Source organism: Poecilia mexicana, unplaced genomic scaffold (assembly GCF_051168715.1).
Source record: "Poecilia mexicana isolate PSO_F unplaced genomic scaffold, ASM5116871v1 scaffold_14, whole genome shotgun sequence".
NCBI lineage: Eukaryota > Metazoa > Chordata > Actinopteri > Cyprinodontiformes > Poeciliidae > Poecilia > Poecilia mexicana.
The window spans coordinates 1051166-1070572 of NW_028263383.1; the positions used below are offsets into that span (position 1 = coordinate 1051166).

Consider the following 19407-nt stretch of genomic DNA (forward strand, 5'->3'; position numbering starts at 1 on the left):
TTTAAAAATAGCTTTTATTGCAGCTTTTCTCACAACAAGCTGCACCGATCACACAGAAGGAGAAGAGTTCAGCTTTGTGAATGACGGGGGACGCAGAGGAGAAGGGGTCGATCACAAATAATGGTGGAAGGAAAACAAGACAAGGGCTTGTCAAGTGGCGATAAACCAAAAAAAAATCAAAACAAACATAATTAAGACAGCAGATACAAATCCCAAATATGAAAATATCCACAGTTTAATATACATTGATCCTCGCACTGTAAAATACAAAATCTTACCAAGTTTTTTTTAATCTAGTTTCTAGTGCAAATATCTTACACTTGAAATAAGACTAAATTAACTTGCAAGTAAGTAAGTTAATTTAAGGGTTTGTTTTAAATAAAAAAATCACTAATATTGATGAAGAAGTGCTAGTTCCACTGGCAGATTGTTACCTGTAACAAGACATTTTCCCAGTGTTATAAGTGAAATAATAATGGAACTACTACTTTTATCATCAATATTGACATTTTTATTTTAAAAAAAGCTCCTGTATGCTGCTTGTAAGTCAGTTTAGTCTCATGTTATGTGTACCAAGATATCTGCAGTAGGAAATATACAAAAAAAAAACTTAAGATTTTGTGTTTTTTGCAGTGATAATTTGGTAGCCATGAGTGGTTGTGTCTTAACGAAGGAGGCGATCACTGCCACAGTTCAATATTCGTATGAAGAAAAACTCTCTCTCCCCTGAGTGCGACTGTCCAGCGGCTCAGTCCTCATGGATGTTGAACAGCTTAGCCACCTCGTTCAGATCCGCATGCTCCTCTCCGTCCTTGATGATCTACAGTTTTCCCCACACAAACATCTTTCAGTAAACGCATCACGTATTTGAATTCTGCCATAAACCAGGAGTGGTACCTTTCTTGCGATGGGCATTCTGTTGAACACGTTCCACAGGATGATCCCCACCACCACCTTCTCTCTCAGGTAGAAGATGACTCCTTTCCCGTATTCGTCCCTGTGGCTGACGACGGGAGCCGGCGCCGCCGGGGCCACCGCGCTGGAAGCCGTGTCCTCCGTTTCGCTTTCTGAGCGGATCCCAGTACCTGGAGCATGATCATGGAGGAAGCTTCAATCTGAGCCTTTTTTTTTTTTTTTTTTAGTTTTTATTTTATTAGAATCAATATAGTGATTATTTTTTCACTTTATTTGTGTTTTTTAAAGGGGCAGCATTATGTATTTTCCAGCCACATAGTGCCATTTTATAGCACAATCAACTAACGATGTTTTTAATTTTCCAATCAACAACTGAAATGTATTGTGACAACGATAAATCTAAATTCTTATAAGAACATTTTCACAATAAATGATACAATAAATACCCACCTCTCTTGAATTCCCCTGATTTGAGACACAGGCTATTTCTTTTCTTTTTTATTCTAAGACTATAGGGCTTAAACAAAATTACAATTTTTGTTTGCTTCTTATATTCTGATCACCTACATGATTTGTGTGTCTCAGTACATGTAAATATTCCCATATACTATCTCTTCATACATGAATTTACTGCAGCTCCTCTCATTAAAGAAACAGTTTCCTATGCTGCAAATGTGCAGACATTTCACACAAACCCAAAGCTACACACCAGCAAGAAAAAAAACTAAATATGGGATCATTAAGTATATTAAAACACTGAGCACACCTACCTGACTCCTCAGTAGCAGCTTTGGGTGTGTCCTTGGCAGTGGCTTTGGCAAACACTCCTACAGTTGGCAGGCTGCTGTCAACAATCCCAATAGCCTCATAGCCGACATCGGGTCCCAGGTCGCTCCTGTGGAAAAGGACAAAACGCTCACCTCAGAGAAAACTGTTTTACATTCACCTCAAAGGGAGGGACCAAGAGTTATCAAGTTACTATTAAAAATTGCAACTAAAACATTTTTAAAAAATCTGTGTTAATTAACCCACCAGAACATAGACTGATGCCAATAAGGTTTGTTGGCTCCTGTCATGTTCTCTCCTGCAAGCCTCCCGCTGACGACGGCGTGGTCGTGGTGCTCCACCCGCCTGCGGCCCAGCCTGATGTCATAGAAACAGGCCGCATCTCCAGCCTGAGGTGAAACAAACACGACTGAGCACTTCGCACTTCACACACCAATAAGGATAGTTCATGATCAAAGATGGGTGGAGTAACCAAACATTGTACTCGAGTAAGAGCAGCAATACTTCAGCATGTTTTTACTCAATGTAAAACTTACTCAAGTACTGAGTAACTGATCAAAACAGGAATCATTTAATATTGAAAAATTACAGATGGACCAAAATGTAAAGTTACGTGGAAATGTTGGTATTTTAATTACCAAACTGAAAATAATTTGTGTAAATAAAATCAAGCAATTTCTATTTCCGAAATAAATTTCTTTCAATATTAAAACTTGAAATTTAAGAAAAACTGCAGGTGTGTGTCTGGTGAGTATTTGGTTTAAACAAGCTTCTTCTTCATTCTGTGGAGTTATTCACAAAGTGTCCAGAAATTTAAAACAAGAGTAGCAATACCTCACAACTGAGTAACTGAGTAAATGTGACTAATTACTAGTCAATTCTGTTCATAAAGCAGGATAAGAGGGGCACACAAATTCATTTTTCTTTTTAATCCAACATTGTGGTGCATAAGGATCTAGTCGAATTCAAACCTGGTCAAATAAGCGACAGACCAAAAGATAATCTGATGGCAAGAAATTATTTAAAGAAAAGATTTTTGAACTGGAAATGGAGGAATTTTGTTTTTTTTTGTCACGCTCATATAATACCTTTATGCCTGTTTCTCATTTCTTCTATCAACATTTATGGCCAAAGATTTCATTCTTTCAAAGGAACACATGGCAGAGCTGCTTCTCTCTGCTGCAACATGAACCAAGAACTTATCTGACCAGGAGGGGGCACTATGACCACATAACATAATACACAACATTTGCAACACAAATAAAAATCCTAAACATGATCTATATTCAGAAACAGGATTTTTACTTACCACCCAGATATTGGACCTGGCCTGCAGCTCTGCGTTGACCCGGTAGCCACCAAAGTCTGAGTCCACCTCTAAGCCGGCAGACTTAGCGAGGTCAACGTTGGGCTCCAGGCCGACGGCTGCAACAATGTGATCTGTTCTTACCTGAAAGGTAAAAATCACCATATTAGTGCCTGATGATTCCATCTGGTGCATTGGATCAAGTTAAATTTGGTTGAAATGTGAACCTACCACTCTCCCATCCTTGAGTTTGATTTCTAGTTTATCATCTTTGTAGGACACAGATTTCACCACTGCTTCCCTGATGACCTTTACACCCTCTAACCGGACACACACGGAGAGAAACAATGAGGAAAAGTCAAGGAAAATCCTATCGATATCGCCTGTGTCAATCGAGTTGTACCTTTCTTGACTTTTTCTGTTGTCCAGTTGCTCAGATACTCAGGCAGCACCTTGCCCATGTTGCCCTTCTCTGGGAACATCTGAATTACCTCTAATCCGGACTCTGTCGCTGAAAAATAGGAAGATGATGATTGGCACACAAGCAAAACGGTTTATTCTGTTACCTAGAACTATCAGCTTGATTCATCTTGAAACTTTCACAGCTTGTCAAGAAGCCTTACATCTCCTGCCAAGCGCGCAGGCCAGCTCGCTGCCCAAGAATCCGCCTCCTATGATGGTGATGGACTGCGCGTTTCTTGAAACTTTGTCCAGGGATTTAAAGTCGTCAATCTGCAAGTTAAACATTTCAACTTTAGACGTTTTAGGATCATAATAAGATTGAAAAACTCAACATACTTCAAAGTAACAATCCGTCTGCATTTACTCGAAGTTTAATGGAGTATTTTAAAGAACACAGAGATTTGCAAAAGTTGACATTTTGACGCTACATTATTTTTACTATTAAAATACATTTGTATTTTTGGGCTGCAACTATCAATTATTGTAATCAATCATTCTAAAAATGAATTACATTTAAATATTGGCACATTCTACAGATTGTTCATTTAACCACTTAAGCTTTTTCTATACGGTATAAGAAATACATTAAAAGATAAGCAAATAATTCAATTACTTTATTGTAAAAGAAAGTAAAAATTGTATTGCCTAAAATGCAATAACAAAGCAACCCTTTATCGTACGCTCAGTCATTTATAGCAAAAGATGCATCTGCAGTTAAAAATACTGTCGACTATTCTGTTGATTTATTTTAATAACTGGAGAGCAAAAGGTGTTTAATAGAATATTTTTATTTTTACAGAATTTGAACCAAGTAATATATTTATAATATTTAGAACCACATTCCATGGAAATCTGTGCTCCATTCTACTTTGAGGAATTTAACTTCTAATAAATCTGACGCCACCTAGTGGTGAAACTCTGACCTTGCGGAAAACAGTTGTCCTCTTCATCACTTCCTCTCCAGCTCTTTCGATTACCTGAAGATTCCTTGGGACTCCACCTGAAGAAAAAAAAAAATTAGATTCATTTACATATTTATTAACTATGGTCAGTAACATCACAGCTAGACTGCTTACCTGTAGCAATTAGGCACTTGTCATATGAAATCTCCATGTCATCGTCAAGTTTGACTTTGTTTCCTCTGACATCCATATGAACCACCTAAAATACATTAAATTCGGTATTTCAATATAAAGCATACTAAAGCAGACCACTGTTGTGTCTATCAACTAAATCTATAAACCAACCTTCCTGCCAGTGAGGACAGCCACTCCGCCATTTTCCGCACCGCTCAGCTCTTCCGCATCAACGTAAAACGAAGGCGGCTGGAAGTAGATGCTGTCAAATAAACACAGCAGTGTTGAAAACATATAGCTTTAAAATATAAAAAGAAATGCTGATACAATAAATGTCAATAGCCCTTTAAAAACTGGCAAACACCTGGAAGGAATCATCCACCTTGGTCCAGATTTCAGACATTTCAGCTGATTGGCAAGGGAATGATTTGATTTACAATCAGAGGACATCAAGGCCAGGCAGTAGCTGAAGCATCCAGTCAGTCAAAACAACAAATGAAGGTCACTAGGCATAAAGGAGCCTTGCAGGGAGGGAGATAAAAGCCAAACCAATGAGGCACCATTTTCAAGATCATTGTTGTCTTAATAATAACAACGTACTTGGTGCTGCAAATATTTAATGATAATCTACCTGAGGGAGCTTAACAGCAAACTAAATGTATAATTCTTTTTCAAACTAAGTGGTTAAACTGGTGTTTAAAGCATTAGAGGGTATTCTTGCCGGTTGTCTAATAAATCCGACAAGCTGGAAACAAATTCAACCAGACAACTCTGAAAACTGCATACAAGTTAAACATTAACTTGCGGTAAAAAAAAAAAAAAACTAAAAGAAAAAAACACGATGTGGCAGCTGTGGTCTTGGATAGTTTTGCACGTAGGGAAAAAAAGCGTAGCCTCCATCAAACAGGTTCTGGTAATATTTATGAATCTGCTGACCTTCTCTCAGTGTTGTGACTGACAGTCCAGCTACTGTCTGCAACATAAGACCTGACTTGTGACGCCCTCTGCTGCTCATTCCTGGATCGTAAGCCGAAAACTATAGAAAGCCATTTCTGATCTGCAGTGAGTGCTTAAAATAGGTGCTTTACTGTATTCACTTAAGTTTGTGAACATATAAAACTTTCATCCAAAACCCTTTGACTAGCGTAGATGCTAGAGCCATACAATATGAGGACAGGTACAGTTTTGTTGAAAACCGTCATATAATTTGTGACCACATTTTATTTACTCTTCTTCTCATTTGTTGCTTCCCCCCCCCCATCATGTTTTCTGAGCTTACAAATTTGTCATCAACTTTATACATGGATGTCAGGCCAACTCTCAAATATATTACTTGCAGGGAGGGTCTTAAATGCATGTGACCCAAAATATAAACCTCACCAAAAATACAGATTTTTTAAATAATATTTTTCACATCCAGCTAATAAACAGACTGGATGCTCTAGCGTAGTTTGTAGTGACAGGTTTTGACTCGCTTGAAGTTTTCTCTGTGCTAAAAGAAAGTTAGAAGTTAAATTCAGAGCAAAGTAAACAAAATACAAGTTTGAAAATGAAAAGATGGAGAAATTCAACAAATATTCAAAAGCACAGTTTAGAGAGCATTTTTAAAAACTCAAGGTTTCATGGGAAGACTGGGAACCCACCTTCTTTCCTTCCCGTTCCACTGTTTGAAACGCAGAGTTTCTGTGACACTGGGGTCGTCGGAGAACCACAGCTCCTTAGAAAGAGGCGGCCTCATGTACGGAAGGTCTGGCTCATCAGTTACAATCAGTACCTGCAGCAACAACAAAAAATATATTATAACTTAGGAAAAATAGCCTCTAAAAATATAGAATGAATATTTTCTATGTACGTCAGATGAGAAGAAGCCTGACTGACCTTGGCACCAGGGTCTCTGGCTCGAATAGATCGGGCAGCTGCGAAAGACGCCGTACCTCCACCAATCAGGAGGTAGGGGGCGTGTGAGGGCAACGAAGGTTTGGAGTCTGCAGCTGGTCAGAAAGAGAGAAGAAGGGAAATAATCAGTTCATGGTCTCATTAAGCTAACAACCACCTAGTGATGGAATAAAACTTTGAAAAACTTTATACATTATTACAAGAGAAGAAAAAGAAAAAAAATGATCAAGAATAGGAATGATTAAGATGCTTGAACCTTTTCAAATAGCAACGAAAAATTGTTATTCTGGGTTCGACTCTTCATGGAGTTTGGATGGTTCTGCTTTGGAAGGTTTCGTTACTACAATTTGATCTTAAACCAAGGTTTTTGGATGTAGATCTTAGATTCTATTCACAGTTTTGTAGCCGGTTCTGAAAAATACAATTACCAATCCTTGAGTCCCTTTCCATCACACTAAATGACCCGTAGCAATTACACTGTGTGAGCTTTCAGAACATACAGCTGGGGTTTGGGGAACTGAAGGGGCGTGGCCTACAACTCGCAGCACTTGGCTGAGCAACATGTGGAAGTATGTGCCCGGGATTTCTAACCAAGTACGGTAAACGGAACAGAAAAAAATATAGAGCGCCATCCTCAAGTTGTCATTTTCCATCATCAATTGCAAAAATCAAAAGGACATTTTATACTTTGTAAGCACAGAACTGGACAACCTTCATAGCGCCCTCGCCGACTGCAGCATGTCATATTGAAACCACGCTCCTTTCAGTTTTCTGGCTAATATTTATCGGTCACTACACAAGAAATGTTGCTTTTCTTCTCAGTCTTACCCTCCTCAACTCCAGCATCAGTGAGTGGAGCTGCTGCCTCTTCTGCTGAGGCTTCTGCCAGTGGCTCATCTACTGCGAAAGCAATACATGAAATCGGCTAAAAATTTGAGCTACCCAGTAGGGACAACCCATGCTTTATGGTGGGAGCATTCAACAACTGGGAGATGTAGCGTAAAATCCAAAAATAAGTTAAAACACCAAATTAGGCCATCATCGTTATTTTCTATGAGGGCAGATTAAGCCTCACAAATGTACCAGCCAATAAAACAAAAAGTATTGAAACAGAGTAGAGAGACGAAAAAACAGAAGTGGCACTGGCGAGTTGGTTTCCAAAGGCTGCAGTGAAACTGTAAACAATGTTACATAAAAACTCACACGCCGCCAAAAATATCGTCACGGTTCATGCAGGAACTTTCTAAGAATCTGATGACAATCAGGCGACAACAACAGAACAGAAACCTTCCAGGATTCAAATTTGGCATGCTAATGGTTTCATGCCAAAGCTACGGTTTGTACAGGAGGCATAATAAAACACACATGTGTTTGGATAGAGTAAAAAGCAGGCGGCTGACCTGGAGGTGGCTCTGCAGTTTCACTGGGGGCCGCTGCTTCAGCATCAGGAGCAGCTGCGGCTTCAAGTTTTGTCTCAAGGGGGGCTGAGCAACAAACAAACACGCTTATAAACACCGTAGACTCAGAGTATGGAGAGAATAGTAAAATACACGATGTCTCGACTAACAGACTTAAATATATCACTGTTACTGAAAATACAGTTTCCCTGATAAAAATCTGGTGTACATAGCAGTAAAGAGGAAGCTGAACTGAGTACAGCAGAGTCAGCTGCTTTTACACCAAATCAGTCCAAACTATGAATAAACTGTCCAATCAAAACAAAGTTCTGGCAATAGCTATGAACATCACTGCCTCAGAGTACTCACCCTCCATCACGGTGGCTTCAGCAGCGAAAACACAAAGAATCAAAAGTAGGCATTTTTAAATACAGATACAATCCTAGACATTTCCCTCTAAAGGAAAATAAAACGACCAAGCTCACCTGGAGGTTCTGTTTGGATCTGTGAGGCTGATTTCTGTTTTCTGGAGGAAATTTCTGTCATCCGCTCCACATGTCTTTTCTGGTCTCCTTTTAGAGTAATAACAGCCTGGGGGCAAAAAAAATAAAAAAATCAAAATAAGATTTCAACTTGCATACAAACTAAAATTAACTGTATAACATTGAAATGCATTGTACAGATTCAGGAATATATTGGGAATATTCCTACTCACATATGTTAAGCCACCGACAAAGGCTGCTCCAACTAGGAGGGCGTATTTTAGGTTGTCACTGCCTCCACCCACCGGCCCTGTGGACATGTGCGCCACAGGCACACACAGTGGCGTTCTGGCATTGTTCCACCCTGAAAAAGATCATTGGAAAAACTTCATCTACACAACTGATCTCAAATCATCACTTTCCTAAAATAATGGCCAAAGTCCTTTTTTTGCCAAACGTTTTGGGAGAAACACCATCATGTGAGGAGTCAATTGGACTTTTGACAGCTGTGAACAAACATTGGCTTCTGTTAAGCTTTTAAAATGGACTTCTTATGGCTTTCTTCTAACAACGACTTTAATCTGACTGCACAAATTATTGTTGAAAAGTGGAAATAATTTCCCACCTGAGCAAAAGATCTCTGCAGCTCCTCCAGAGTTACTGCTGCTGATTAATGCTTTCTTATAAGTCTTAAAATTCATGAATGTGGGGAAAATCTTATAAATCAATTAATTCAACAGCTTGTTGCTGACCGATAACTTTATCCATCTGTGCTACTGGTCACATAATGAGTTGCATGTTATTTATGATTTATGGCTGTCAGCTCCTTTTCAGGAGTTCTTAAAGTGATTTCCCCCAAACCATTTTACACTAAGCCACATTCACCCAACAGCTGATTGTGTGTAGAAAAAATGCACACAATCATATATTTACTGATCACAAGGCAACTTGGGGTTGAGTTCAACTTTAGCAGCTTTCCTCTACTCCTTTGCAGCCGCTACTCTGTTGCTGCTGGAAATCTTGCTGAGCCGTGCAACCTTTAGCTGAGAGACAGCTGTTTTTTTTCTTTTTTACAGTAAATTAATTGCTTTGATGTTCAAGCATTACCTTAACTAACCTGGACAAGGTCTAAATTCAGGTGACAAACTGGAATTTCTAACTTTATTTATAATTGTTTTATTCCAAACTGAATTTAGTCTGAATGTCTTTATGTTTCACAGCAGGATGTCAATGGTAAAAATATATACTACAGCAACAAGCATCTCCTTTTCTATTCAGTTTCTCACAGTGCTAAATCACAACAAATGTTAAAGCAGGACACTTTACAAGTCAATCAGATCCCATAGTTAAAATTAATGTCAACTGTTACATGTTTTTAATCTAGTGGCCCCTTTAACGGGCCTTGTTTTATCATGACTTCATTTGGAAACTATGCATATGAAAAGTACCCAAGTATGGATGTGTTCAAATAAAATTTATCATTAATCCTCCACTTTGCAAAGATAAATATCGTCTTGATATTTCTTAAAATGGAGAGAAAGCAGAAATCTCTCTGCATGGAAAATTAGGCTATTTAAAAATAGCCCACACTTCTGATGGACTATTCTCTGCTAGAACAGTCTTGCATGCTGCTGAAGGTCAGGTTGGTGCCTGTGCTTATCGTTTCACAGTCTCATAATGGGGGGGCGAGAATATAATCCTCTAGATAAGAGTCAGTGCATGTGATTATGGCAGCAATCAGATGGATGGTCTCAGAAAATGGTGCAACACCTGTCAGAGAAACACTGCAGACACGTCAAACTCATGATTATTGATAGGCTGCACGCGGCCCCAATAAATACTCTATATTTATCTATGACCAACTATATTAATCATTACTAATGCATCTGAAAAGGCAGCGTCAACATTTGCTGATTAGCTAGTTAGCTTCGTAGAGAACATAAAGGTCGGGATAGGTAAAAGCACAAACCTAGCAAGACTGCACACAGAGCGGTTTAATAATGAATCAAAGCATACATGTATTGCAAGTTCATTCATATCTGGATAAAGGCCAGCTAACCGGAAGACAAGGGTAACCATTAAGTTCACCTACCTGCTCTCCTCACGTTCTGTCGGCATACAGTGGACGAGGCTCTGGCCAGAGGTGCAAGCTTCTTCCACACAGCCCTACATGTCAGCATGGTGGCTCGGCTCAGCTGCGACAGCTCCCAGTTACACTACCGACAGGTCGGACAGAAAGCTAGTTACAATTAATGAAGTCCGACAGACGACTAGCAGCCGCACACAGTGCACGCCAAGGCCAGAGACAGGTCATACGTTTCAAAGGAGTGCTGGGTAATTGTAGAGACTGTTATCAGAGGGAGATTAGCCAATGCTAACGCAAGCTAAACAAGACAAGAGGCTGTACAGAAAGATGGCATTGCAGTTTTAAAAAAATAACAATGACACATTCCCAAGACTTATAAACCTATAGGCTATTGCCGTAATATTTTAGATATAAAATATTGCAACACATTTACTTCTACACTTTAAACGTACATTTATTGAATGTAAAATTCAGGCTGGTTATTTCACCTGACATCTACTGCGAGTTCCCTCTTTCAAGGCTCTTTGGTCAGGATAACTTCTTCTTGATTTTTGAGGAAATAAAATTGTTTCAAGACGCTGCTGCCCCCTACAGCTCACAACGTAACGCCAGAATCAATTTTATTCAATATGCCTGCGACTTCGGTTCGACTTTACTCTCAATGAAGACATTTTAAATATAAATAACAATAGTTGGTAAATATATATATTTTGTAAATATGTACATATACACTATCTCTATAGTGTATATAGAGGAAGAGAAGGTTATCTTTTTTATATGTTCACAGAACATTGCAGACCAAAAGCACCACAAATAAACATGCAAATAAGAGAGTAAACAATTATTTATACATGTGATGATTTTAGTAAAATTACAAATAGATCACATTACTGAATAAGTTCAACTGTGCTGCCTGTACCATGTCCTGGAGGGAGTGAAGATCAGCAGATCTGCTGATCATCCTCCATAATGGCTATTATACAGATTTTTCTGTGCACTTCCATCACTGTGTGATTTTGGCTCTTTCATAAAACAGGACAGCTCCAAACTGGAAAAAAAAGAAAGAAAGAAAAATCACACCATCAACCCTACTGTTAAATGTGGGAATTCTTTAGCAGGGTCAGCAAAGCTGGTCAGAAGGAAAGTGTCAAAGAAAACAAAGTATTCACTCAGTAACGTTAAAATATGGAATTCGAAGAGGCAAATCTATTATTATTTGTGTTGCATTGTTTCTGTGCTTCTTGATTTACATAGAAGGCTTGATATCATAATTATCAGAATAATTATATGCTCAATAGTCCTGCAGTTAAGTTTAGAACATGTATTTCGTTATTTATCATAAAGCATAACACCAAATGTCCAAAACAAAAGCAAAAAAAATAAAACTAAATGAAAAACAAGTACTGGTTAGAAAAAAAACAACTTGAGGCTAATCTTAACATGAATATCAACATATTCGCATAACAGATATTTCAACCTGCTGCAAGTTTTCACAAAGTGCTTGTAAATGTAGTTCTAAGCCAGACAGGCAGTTATGGGTCAACAAACCACACATGGTGAAGATAAGAGCAAAACATGGCAGCCGTGATGAATGTTGCAACTCCAGCTGAGAGGAAGCTAAAGAAACAACTCAAGCTGATAATTTCATGGCAGTTGTGGTGATAAACTGATGTGGAGGTGAGCATTGCTATGGATCTGAAGGCAGACAGCCAGGAGAATTACAGTAAGTGGAACCCAGATGTAGGATAGAAGAAGGTAAGCAGTCCGGGTCGGTTTGTTGAAAGAAGTCCAAGTAGTTTGAAGCTCTGATGACTTCACTTGAGCATACTCACAGAGAGATCCAATTCAATAGGCCACAAGAAGATATGAGGTAAGTAATGTGAAAAATACTCTTAAAGCTTCTTTACAGTGTTGACAGTAAGGAGCTGAAATGGAGTTCTCTTGTTTTTTTTCAGCCAGTGGCTTTATGAGGCGATTGGACACAGTTAAGTCCAAGCACTTTAATAAAAACGGAGATTAAATACCACAGGAAACAGGAGAAAAGATATAGGAAAAAAAGAACCTGCAAAAAACACAAATCAAGGCTTTAGGAACAACAATCATTTCCGATGTTAGCCTACATATTGACAGATCTTTCTCCAAAACCTAAGACAAACTGTGTAAAAAGGAGAATATTTTCATAATACCTTCTGCTGTAAACGTCTACAGAAATTAACAAGTCAGAATACTCCCTTTATTAATCAGTAGACTGATTGATTCATCCGCCTAGACAGAAACAAATACGTGACACATAAAACAGTAATAATAGGAGGATAGTTCATCCTATAGATTCACTCTGACATTAACAGTATTTATAGTGGACTTGTCTGACGGTGGCAAAAATGAGCAAGCTTGTAAGATAATTTGCCCTACTTTACTGGATCCTAACAGACATGGTAGGTGGAGAGGCTGCCTCTGGCATGAGATTTTATATTACATAGAAAGAAAAAAAAAAACAACTGAAAATGCAAAAGGCTCCAGGATTCATGTAAACCATTTCCAAAGAACCTCAAACAGGTGCTGGCGTATTGATTTTGCAACCTCTCTTATCACTCCTTTGCATAAGAAAGTGATACGTTAGTTTTGAAAATATGGCAATTTGTTCAAGCAGGGGTTAGAGCACTGGCAGAAAATGAGTTAAAACAACAAAGCAGCTGTAAGACCACAACCATGAACCCGATTTTCTGTGAGACATGTTTGAAACTTGCACTCCCTTTCCTGTTAATATGTAAGTATTAATATGAGAAGCAGGTTACAGCATTAAGTGTGGCAGTGACTAGCTTAGAGACCATACTGGAAGTGTGAATAAGGGATATTTTTACAGTGCTTTGCAAAAAGTATTCACACACCTTGTATTTTTCCAAATTAGTCATTATATTTTATTGGAATATGATGTGTTAGATTAACATAAAGTGATGCATCATTGTTTTTTTTTGTTTTGTTTTTACAAATAAGAAAACAAAACGTATCCCCCATGGCACGTTGCTGCCACTCCCATGTTCCACTATGGAGGACAGGGTGTCCAGGCTAATGAGCATTGTAAGTTGTCATTTTAACACTTTTCCCATCTGAGGTGTAAACCTCTGATCTAGGAGAAGAAAATCGTCCCCAGAACATGATGCTGCCACCACCTGTTTCACTGTAGAATGGTGTAATCAGGGTGATGTTACGTTTTTTTCCAGAACATGCAGCATTTTGCACGTAGGCCAGAAAGTTCTGTTTTGGTCTGATCTGACCAGATGTTTGCTGTGTCCTCTAATTGAATTGCAAATAGCCACTCTTCTGTAATTTACATATTCATTAGATACACACACTTCTATAATCATATTTTATTTGTAAAAAAAAAAAAAAAAAAGTGATCTAAATTAGGCTCTATTTGGGTTGGTTGCAATGTGAGAAAATGTGACAAAGTTCAGGGAATATGAATCATTCTGCAAGGCACTGTTTTGAAATACGATGTAGCATCCCAACATAACACACAGCCTTTAAATCTATCAAACATTTTGCATCTGCAGGATATTTCTCACCATCAACACCCTCTCAGCCATCCACCAACACCCTCCCCCCTCTCCTCTTTAACTGTGTCTCTCTCTCTCTCTTTCTCTCTCGGTCAGTGTGATCAGTTTCTTTACTTCCTCCTTTTTGGAGTGGCTGAGCTGAATACCAGAACACAGGATATGCTTCGCATTGCTCTCAGTTTCACAGCAGCAGCAGCAGCAGCAGCAGCAGAGGCAGCAGCAGAGGCAGAGGCGGCGGTGGATCAGCCGTGAGAACGACACACTCTGCAGTCAAGATGAGTACCGGGGATGTGGTGTGCACCGGCTGGCTCATTAAATCCCCCCCGGAGAAGAAGCTGAAGAGATTTGTGAGTACAGACTCTTGTCTTTGTCCTCTGTTGGGACGTGGAAGGGAAGGGGAGGCTGCGCCGTTTCACCTTGCGTCTGTGTGCTGGTCTAGGTCCCACGCACTCATACACACGCCGACTTGGACATGCTTATTGTAATTCCAGTCTTCTTTACGCTGTCTTCCTCGTTTCAGCATCTGCCACCTCACTGATCCACCCACACTGTTTGTAGCAACAGAAGTGTAAATGCTCATGGAAGCAACTCCTGTGGAGTTAAGAGTGTACCTGCATGTATGTGCTCTGTGGAACAGCATACAGCCTTCATTGTTTTGTGGTTGTTGGGATCATGTGATGATGTTGGGCTGCTGTGTGTGTATGTGTGTGTGTGCGTGTGTGTCTGTGTTTTTGTGGGATGACTCTGTGTATTGTGAAACATGGGAAGTAATGTCAGCAGCACCCAGACACCGAAGCGACAAGCAGAAATAGTCCCGCTTTATGATGGCTGGTTTTGCACTTCCTCTGCATGAGTGGTGGAGGCGGAGGGCCCTTCTGACAACGGCGGTTCAAGGAAAGCCTAGGTGGAGTTGCGTGTGTGTGTGCGTGTGTTTATGTGCTGATGGGGGCAAGGGGCTCGTGCTGGAAATAGAAACTCATGCAAATCTTGCTGATTATGTTTCGTTTAGTTCGACAGACAGCCATGCTGTTTTCCTCATTCAAATGTCAACTACTGGCACAGTGCAGTATGGAAATCGCAATTATCTTGCTCAAAATAATCGTTGTGCTCCCTGCTGCAGAACTGTTTATGCAAAATGAGGCTGCGTTTTTGCACAAGACTTTACTCTTTGCTCAATTTCACCTGAAGAAACAAAATAAGGAATGGGGTTTTTTTTTCCCCCTGCATTTGTCACTTTACAATCATAAACTTTATGTACTTTGGGGGTTTTATGTCATAGACCAAAACATATAATATAGTGACAAGCAAATGACACATGATGCAAATAAAAATCTGAAAAGTGTGGAGTATTTAGGCCCCATTCAAAGCAAGTACACCTGCATGTTTCTCTGGAGTATGCAAGAGAAGAGATTATAATTCTTACCCATGTTTTTTCACAAAATAAGTTAAGTTTGGTTTAAGTTTAGTTCTGGACTTTGACAAGGCCATTCTAACACATAAATATGGTCCGATTTACCGGTAGTCCTGCGAGAAGTCGAACCTCCATCACAGTCAAAAACCTTCAGCAGCCTCAGGTTTTCTTCCAGCATTACCCTGGAATTTAGCTCCAGCTATTTTCCAATCGAGTCTAACCAGCATTATTAGACTCTGCTAAAGCAAAGCCTCTCCAAAGCGTTATGGTGTCATGACGCTGTGCAGCATTAGGTCAAAAAGTTCAACTTTGGCCCCGTCTAACTGGAGCACATTCTCTCATATGTTCGCCTGTGTTGTTGTGAACTCGAACCCCTTTCTTTAATTAACGCTTGTTTATCTCTTTCTTCCATAATGACAAGATTTACAGCAGATAACTAACATTTTTGACACATTCTCCTACCTGAGCCGTGAAGCTCTGCAGCGTCTCCAGAGCTACCATGGGCCCTTAGGCTGCTTTTCCGAATAGCTTGACTAGCTTGTTTTCTATGTTTAGATAGATGACAATTTCTCTCTTATTTTCTCAAGCAACATTGTAACGTAACTATAGTTTAAATTTATTCACAAAATTGTGACTTTTTTTCTGCTATGTGATTTCTAAAGACAATTGCTGCAGTGAAATGTAAGGGGACTGAATCCTAATGCAGCCACACTCTTTAGAAATATGTCTAACATTTTTTTTCTCAAATGCAACTTCACACGGTTAAATGCTTCTTTATAATGAGACTATTGCATGAAAGTTTGATGTTGCTATTTGACAAAAGGCAAAATAGTTCAAGGATGCTTTGGAAAGGGACTGTTATTGTGCACTAAGATGCGAAACGCTGCATTGTTTATACCTGTCGGGTTGCGAACAGGACAGATTTAACCTGCTGCAAAGAGTGAGTCATTTCTGCAAATGTATAAATGACCCAGTTAAGAATGAGTCAGTTTGTGGCAAGACGTTAGAAACTGACCAAAGTTTACTTTGGTCACATGATGGCAGAAATGCTAACTTCATCCAAAAAGGATGGACCAAAGATGCATGGAAAAACTTTGTAAGCAAGCATGTTTATACCTCAAAAACTTTTGTTTTATTTTGCCTTGTATTCTTTTCACATGTTTCAAATATTTCAGATATCTTCTCTATTTCTCTGTAAATATATATAGATTGCCTTTGCAGCTGATATATGGAGATTGACCTCGATACAAAAAAAAAAGAAACTTGTTTTCACCTGGGCTCAGAACTTTGCATATGGTGAACACCCACTGGATCAAACTGCCATCTGTAGTTATGGTCTCCTCTTAAAGCCTGCAGTGTTATTGACACCAAATGTGCTGCGGGGCGACCCATTTCCTGGTGTGAGCACATGAATTCATGACCAACTTGTGCAGAAGACGAAAACAAAATACATATTCTATGGGATCACATCACTGCCCCCACCATGAAAAGAAAAAAAAACACCTGAGAAATTGTGTTAAGCTTGCCTAATATGATTTATTAACCGTTTTCTCCTATTTAATTATTTAAATTGTTCTATATTGTAATGTGAAATCGTTAATTCTTGGCTGAAATAGGTTAAATAGCTTCAGGGGTCTCATAAATATAAACTTTCAGTAAAGTGTGAACTCAGTTTTCAGTATAAACCAAGAGATGTATAAATACCCCTTTCGTTGTGTTTCTGCTAAATACAGTCAACTTCCTCTTCTCAGCACTTCTGGGAAACTGGAGCTGAGGTTCCGCTTGCTGACCAAAACAAAAGCAAAAAAAAAAAAAAAAGATTAAAACTGCAAAGTTAGCTGTTGGGAGCAGAGGTTATGATCAGATTCTCTGATCCTCAACAAGAACAAAACAGCAACGATGACCCGAGGAAAAGAACGATGCTGCAGCCACTGCAGAAACAAACTCCGAGAATGACATGAGGAAAAATGTTGTGTAAGGCCTAAGGGCCTTACACACAATGACTCAAATAAATGAATTATGAAAAATAATCTAATAACTGATATGGTTAGTAAATCATATTTAACTTATCAAACAAGATTAGCGAGGTAAATAAAACTTTGTTGACTTATGCTACTGTTTTTATTTTTTATCTCTTCCATGTAACTACTGACATTTCTGCTTTCAAGTCAATTCTTGACTAGTTAAGCTTTATCATGATGAAGGACTGGTTGTGGTAAGCAGAATTATATTTCTTTATCTTAATTAAACAATCAATTTTGAGGCATTTTCAAAAGGATTCTTTAGTAGGTTTGCAAGGCAGGATCAATACCTGTGGATAAATTCCTTAATGTTTCAATTTTTATACTTGCGTTGCGGTCTGATCCGCAGACTCCAGTTTTGAGCAATTCAAAATTTGCGTTTGCTTAAGGACTAATGGTTGAATGTTCATTGATGGATAGAAGAGCTTTGACTAAACAGAAAAGGAAGGAAAGACAAAGGCTGTGCCCATCGGTGCATGAAAGCGGTTGTCTCAAACATGTATTTGAGGATTAAAAACTCAAATTAAGTACATCATAGTGCATGCTGTTGGTTGATGCATTTATAGCCTGAACATGGTAGGAATTCCTAGTTTTGATGCATTTAAAGAATGGGGGGGGGGGGGGAATCTCATTTGACAAGAGATAATCTGTTTTTGGTGATTAGCTCTGTTTGGTGCAATCACCAATCAGAGCCCAATGAGGTAAAAATGGTTGTTTGTTGCAGAATAAACACTGGATGTTTCAAATTGAGCTAGAAACCAACCACATATACATATATATATATATATATATATATATATATATATATATATATATATATATATATGAAAGAAATGTGTGCACATGTATTTCAGAATTTTAAGCTTCTAAAACTAAAAATCAAGAGTTTTACGACATTTTAAGACATCCCAAAAAGTCACGTAGATACAATGAAAAGACATTGTTTACATTACACCTGCAAATTAACTCTAAAATGATATCGTAAATCAACTAATAAAAAAAATCGAAATATAAAATTTCCTTTTCCTTCTACCTGCAGGCGTGGCGGAAGCGCTGGTTCGTGCTCCGGTCGGGGAGAATGTGTGGCAACCCGGATGTGCTGGAATACTACCAGAGCAAGAACTCCAAAAAGCCGATCCGAACCATCGACCTGAAGGAATGTGAGGTGGAGATGCTCAACAACCAGCTGCGGATAAAGCGGGACTTTCACGGGAAGCACCTCTTCGTGGTGAAAACGTCTTCCCGCGTTTTTTACCTGGTGGCCAACACGGAGGAGGAGATGAACGGCTGGATCAGCAACATTAGTCAGATTTGTCGTTTCGGGAACCTGGAGGAGGCAGGTAGATACAGAAATCTATTTATTTAGTTATTTTTTTTACTATTACGGTAAAATATGGTATATTTTACTGTTACGGTAAAATACGAATTTTACCGTAAATTTCTAGCAACCACAGCTGCCGATATTTTACCGTAAATTAGAGACGGTCTTTTGTTGGTTTGTTTGTTTTTACAGTGTAGTTTTTGTTTAAGTTCTGTTTTAAAATAAGAGTTACCTCAGGAATACACCTGTCTCGTTGAAAAACACACGTCCTGTCATGGGAACAACTTCAAAATAAGTTGTGTCACTGTTACCACTCAGGAAGTGGCAAACTTAGAGGTAAACATTATGAGGTCAGAGCTGTTTGTCTTGTTCCTTTTTCAGCTTTTGACGAAAACACAAAGTCTGAGTAAGATTTCCGACAATAAGTTGCAGAGTACTTGTTATAAGCATAAAGTACTTAGCAACATTATCCCTACCATGTAACATCTAAGTATGTCACATTAAAACTACTAACTAGAATGAGTTTTACTTGGATGTTTAAGTGACAGCACTAAGTAGCACAGGCATTGTTAAGTCAGCAGAAAAAGACAGATGGGCTCAAAGAAAGTTTTTTGCATAAAAGATCTGAAAAGTGTGACGTGTTTCTGCATTGTTCAAGACAGTGTAGACACACCACTTACTGAGAAGGTAA

At 38.8% G+C, this 19407-nt stretch overlaps 2 protein-coding genes across 6 annotated transcripts in view; one reads left to right on the plus strand and one right to left on the minus strand.

Annotated features, from left to right (window-relative positions):
- aifm1 (apoptosis inducing factor mitochondria associated 1) lies at nucleotides 1–17154 on the minus strand. 4 transcript variants are annotated; one of them, XM_014971275.2, is made up of 19 exons: nucleotides 17079–17154; nucleotides 10413–10536; nucleotides 8554–8684; nucleotides 8324–8429; nucleotides 7842–7925; nucleotides 7270–7341; nucleotides 6424–6536; nucleotides 6189–6319; nucleotides 4717–4807; nucleotides 4546–4630; nucleotides 4393–4469; nucleotides 3631–3739; nucleotides 3411–3518; nucleotides 3239–3327; nucleotides 3011–3151; nucleotides 1948–2090; nucleotides 1686–1810; nucleotides 898–1085; nucleotides 1–820 (listed from the first exon to the last, which is right to left on the minus strand). In XM_014971275.2, exons 2-19 carry the CDS (start codon nucleotides 10498–10500, stop codon nucleotides 749–751), a joined length of 1953 nt encoding a protein of 650 aa, XP_014826761.1. In that variant the 5' UTR covers nucleotides 10501–10536; nucleotides 17079–17154; the 3' UTR covers nucleotides 1–748. The 4 variants fall into 4 exon arrangements, with proteins under 4 accessions (XP_014826761.1, XP_087868635.1, XP_087868636.1 ...); XM_088012509.1 differs by lacking the exon at nucleotides 17079–17154 and adding an exon at nucleotides 10859–10877; XM_088012510.1 differs by lacking the exon at nucleotides 17079–17154 and having other exon boundaries at nucleotides 7270–7338; nucleotides 10413–10645.
- Nucleotides 14123–19407, plus strand: part of gab3 (GRB2 associated binding protein 3) — an 18750-nt gene continuing 13465 nt past the window's right edge. The window contains exons 1-2 of one of the 2 annotated variants that reach the window (XM_014971277.2): nucleotides 14123–14310; nucleotides 18435–18735. In XM_014971277.2, coding sequence (XP_014826763.2) covers nucleotides 14239–14310; nucleotides 18435–18735 — 373 coding nt within the window. In that variant the 5' untranslated portion in view covers nucleotides 14123–14238. The remainder of the gene's footprint in view (nucleotides 14311–18434; nucleotides 18736–19407) is intronic. The other variant, XM_014971278.2, reaches the window with a different exon arrangement.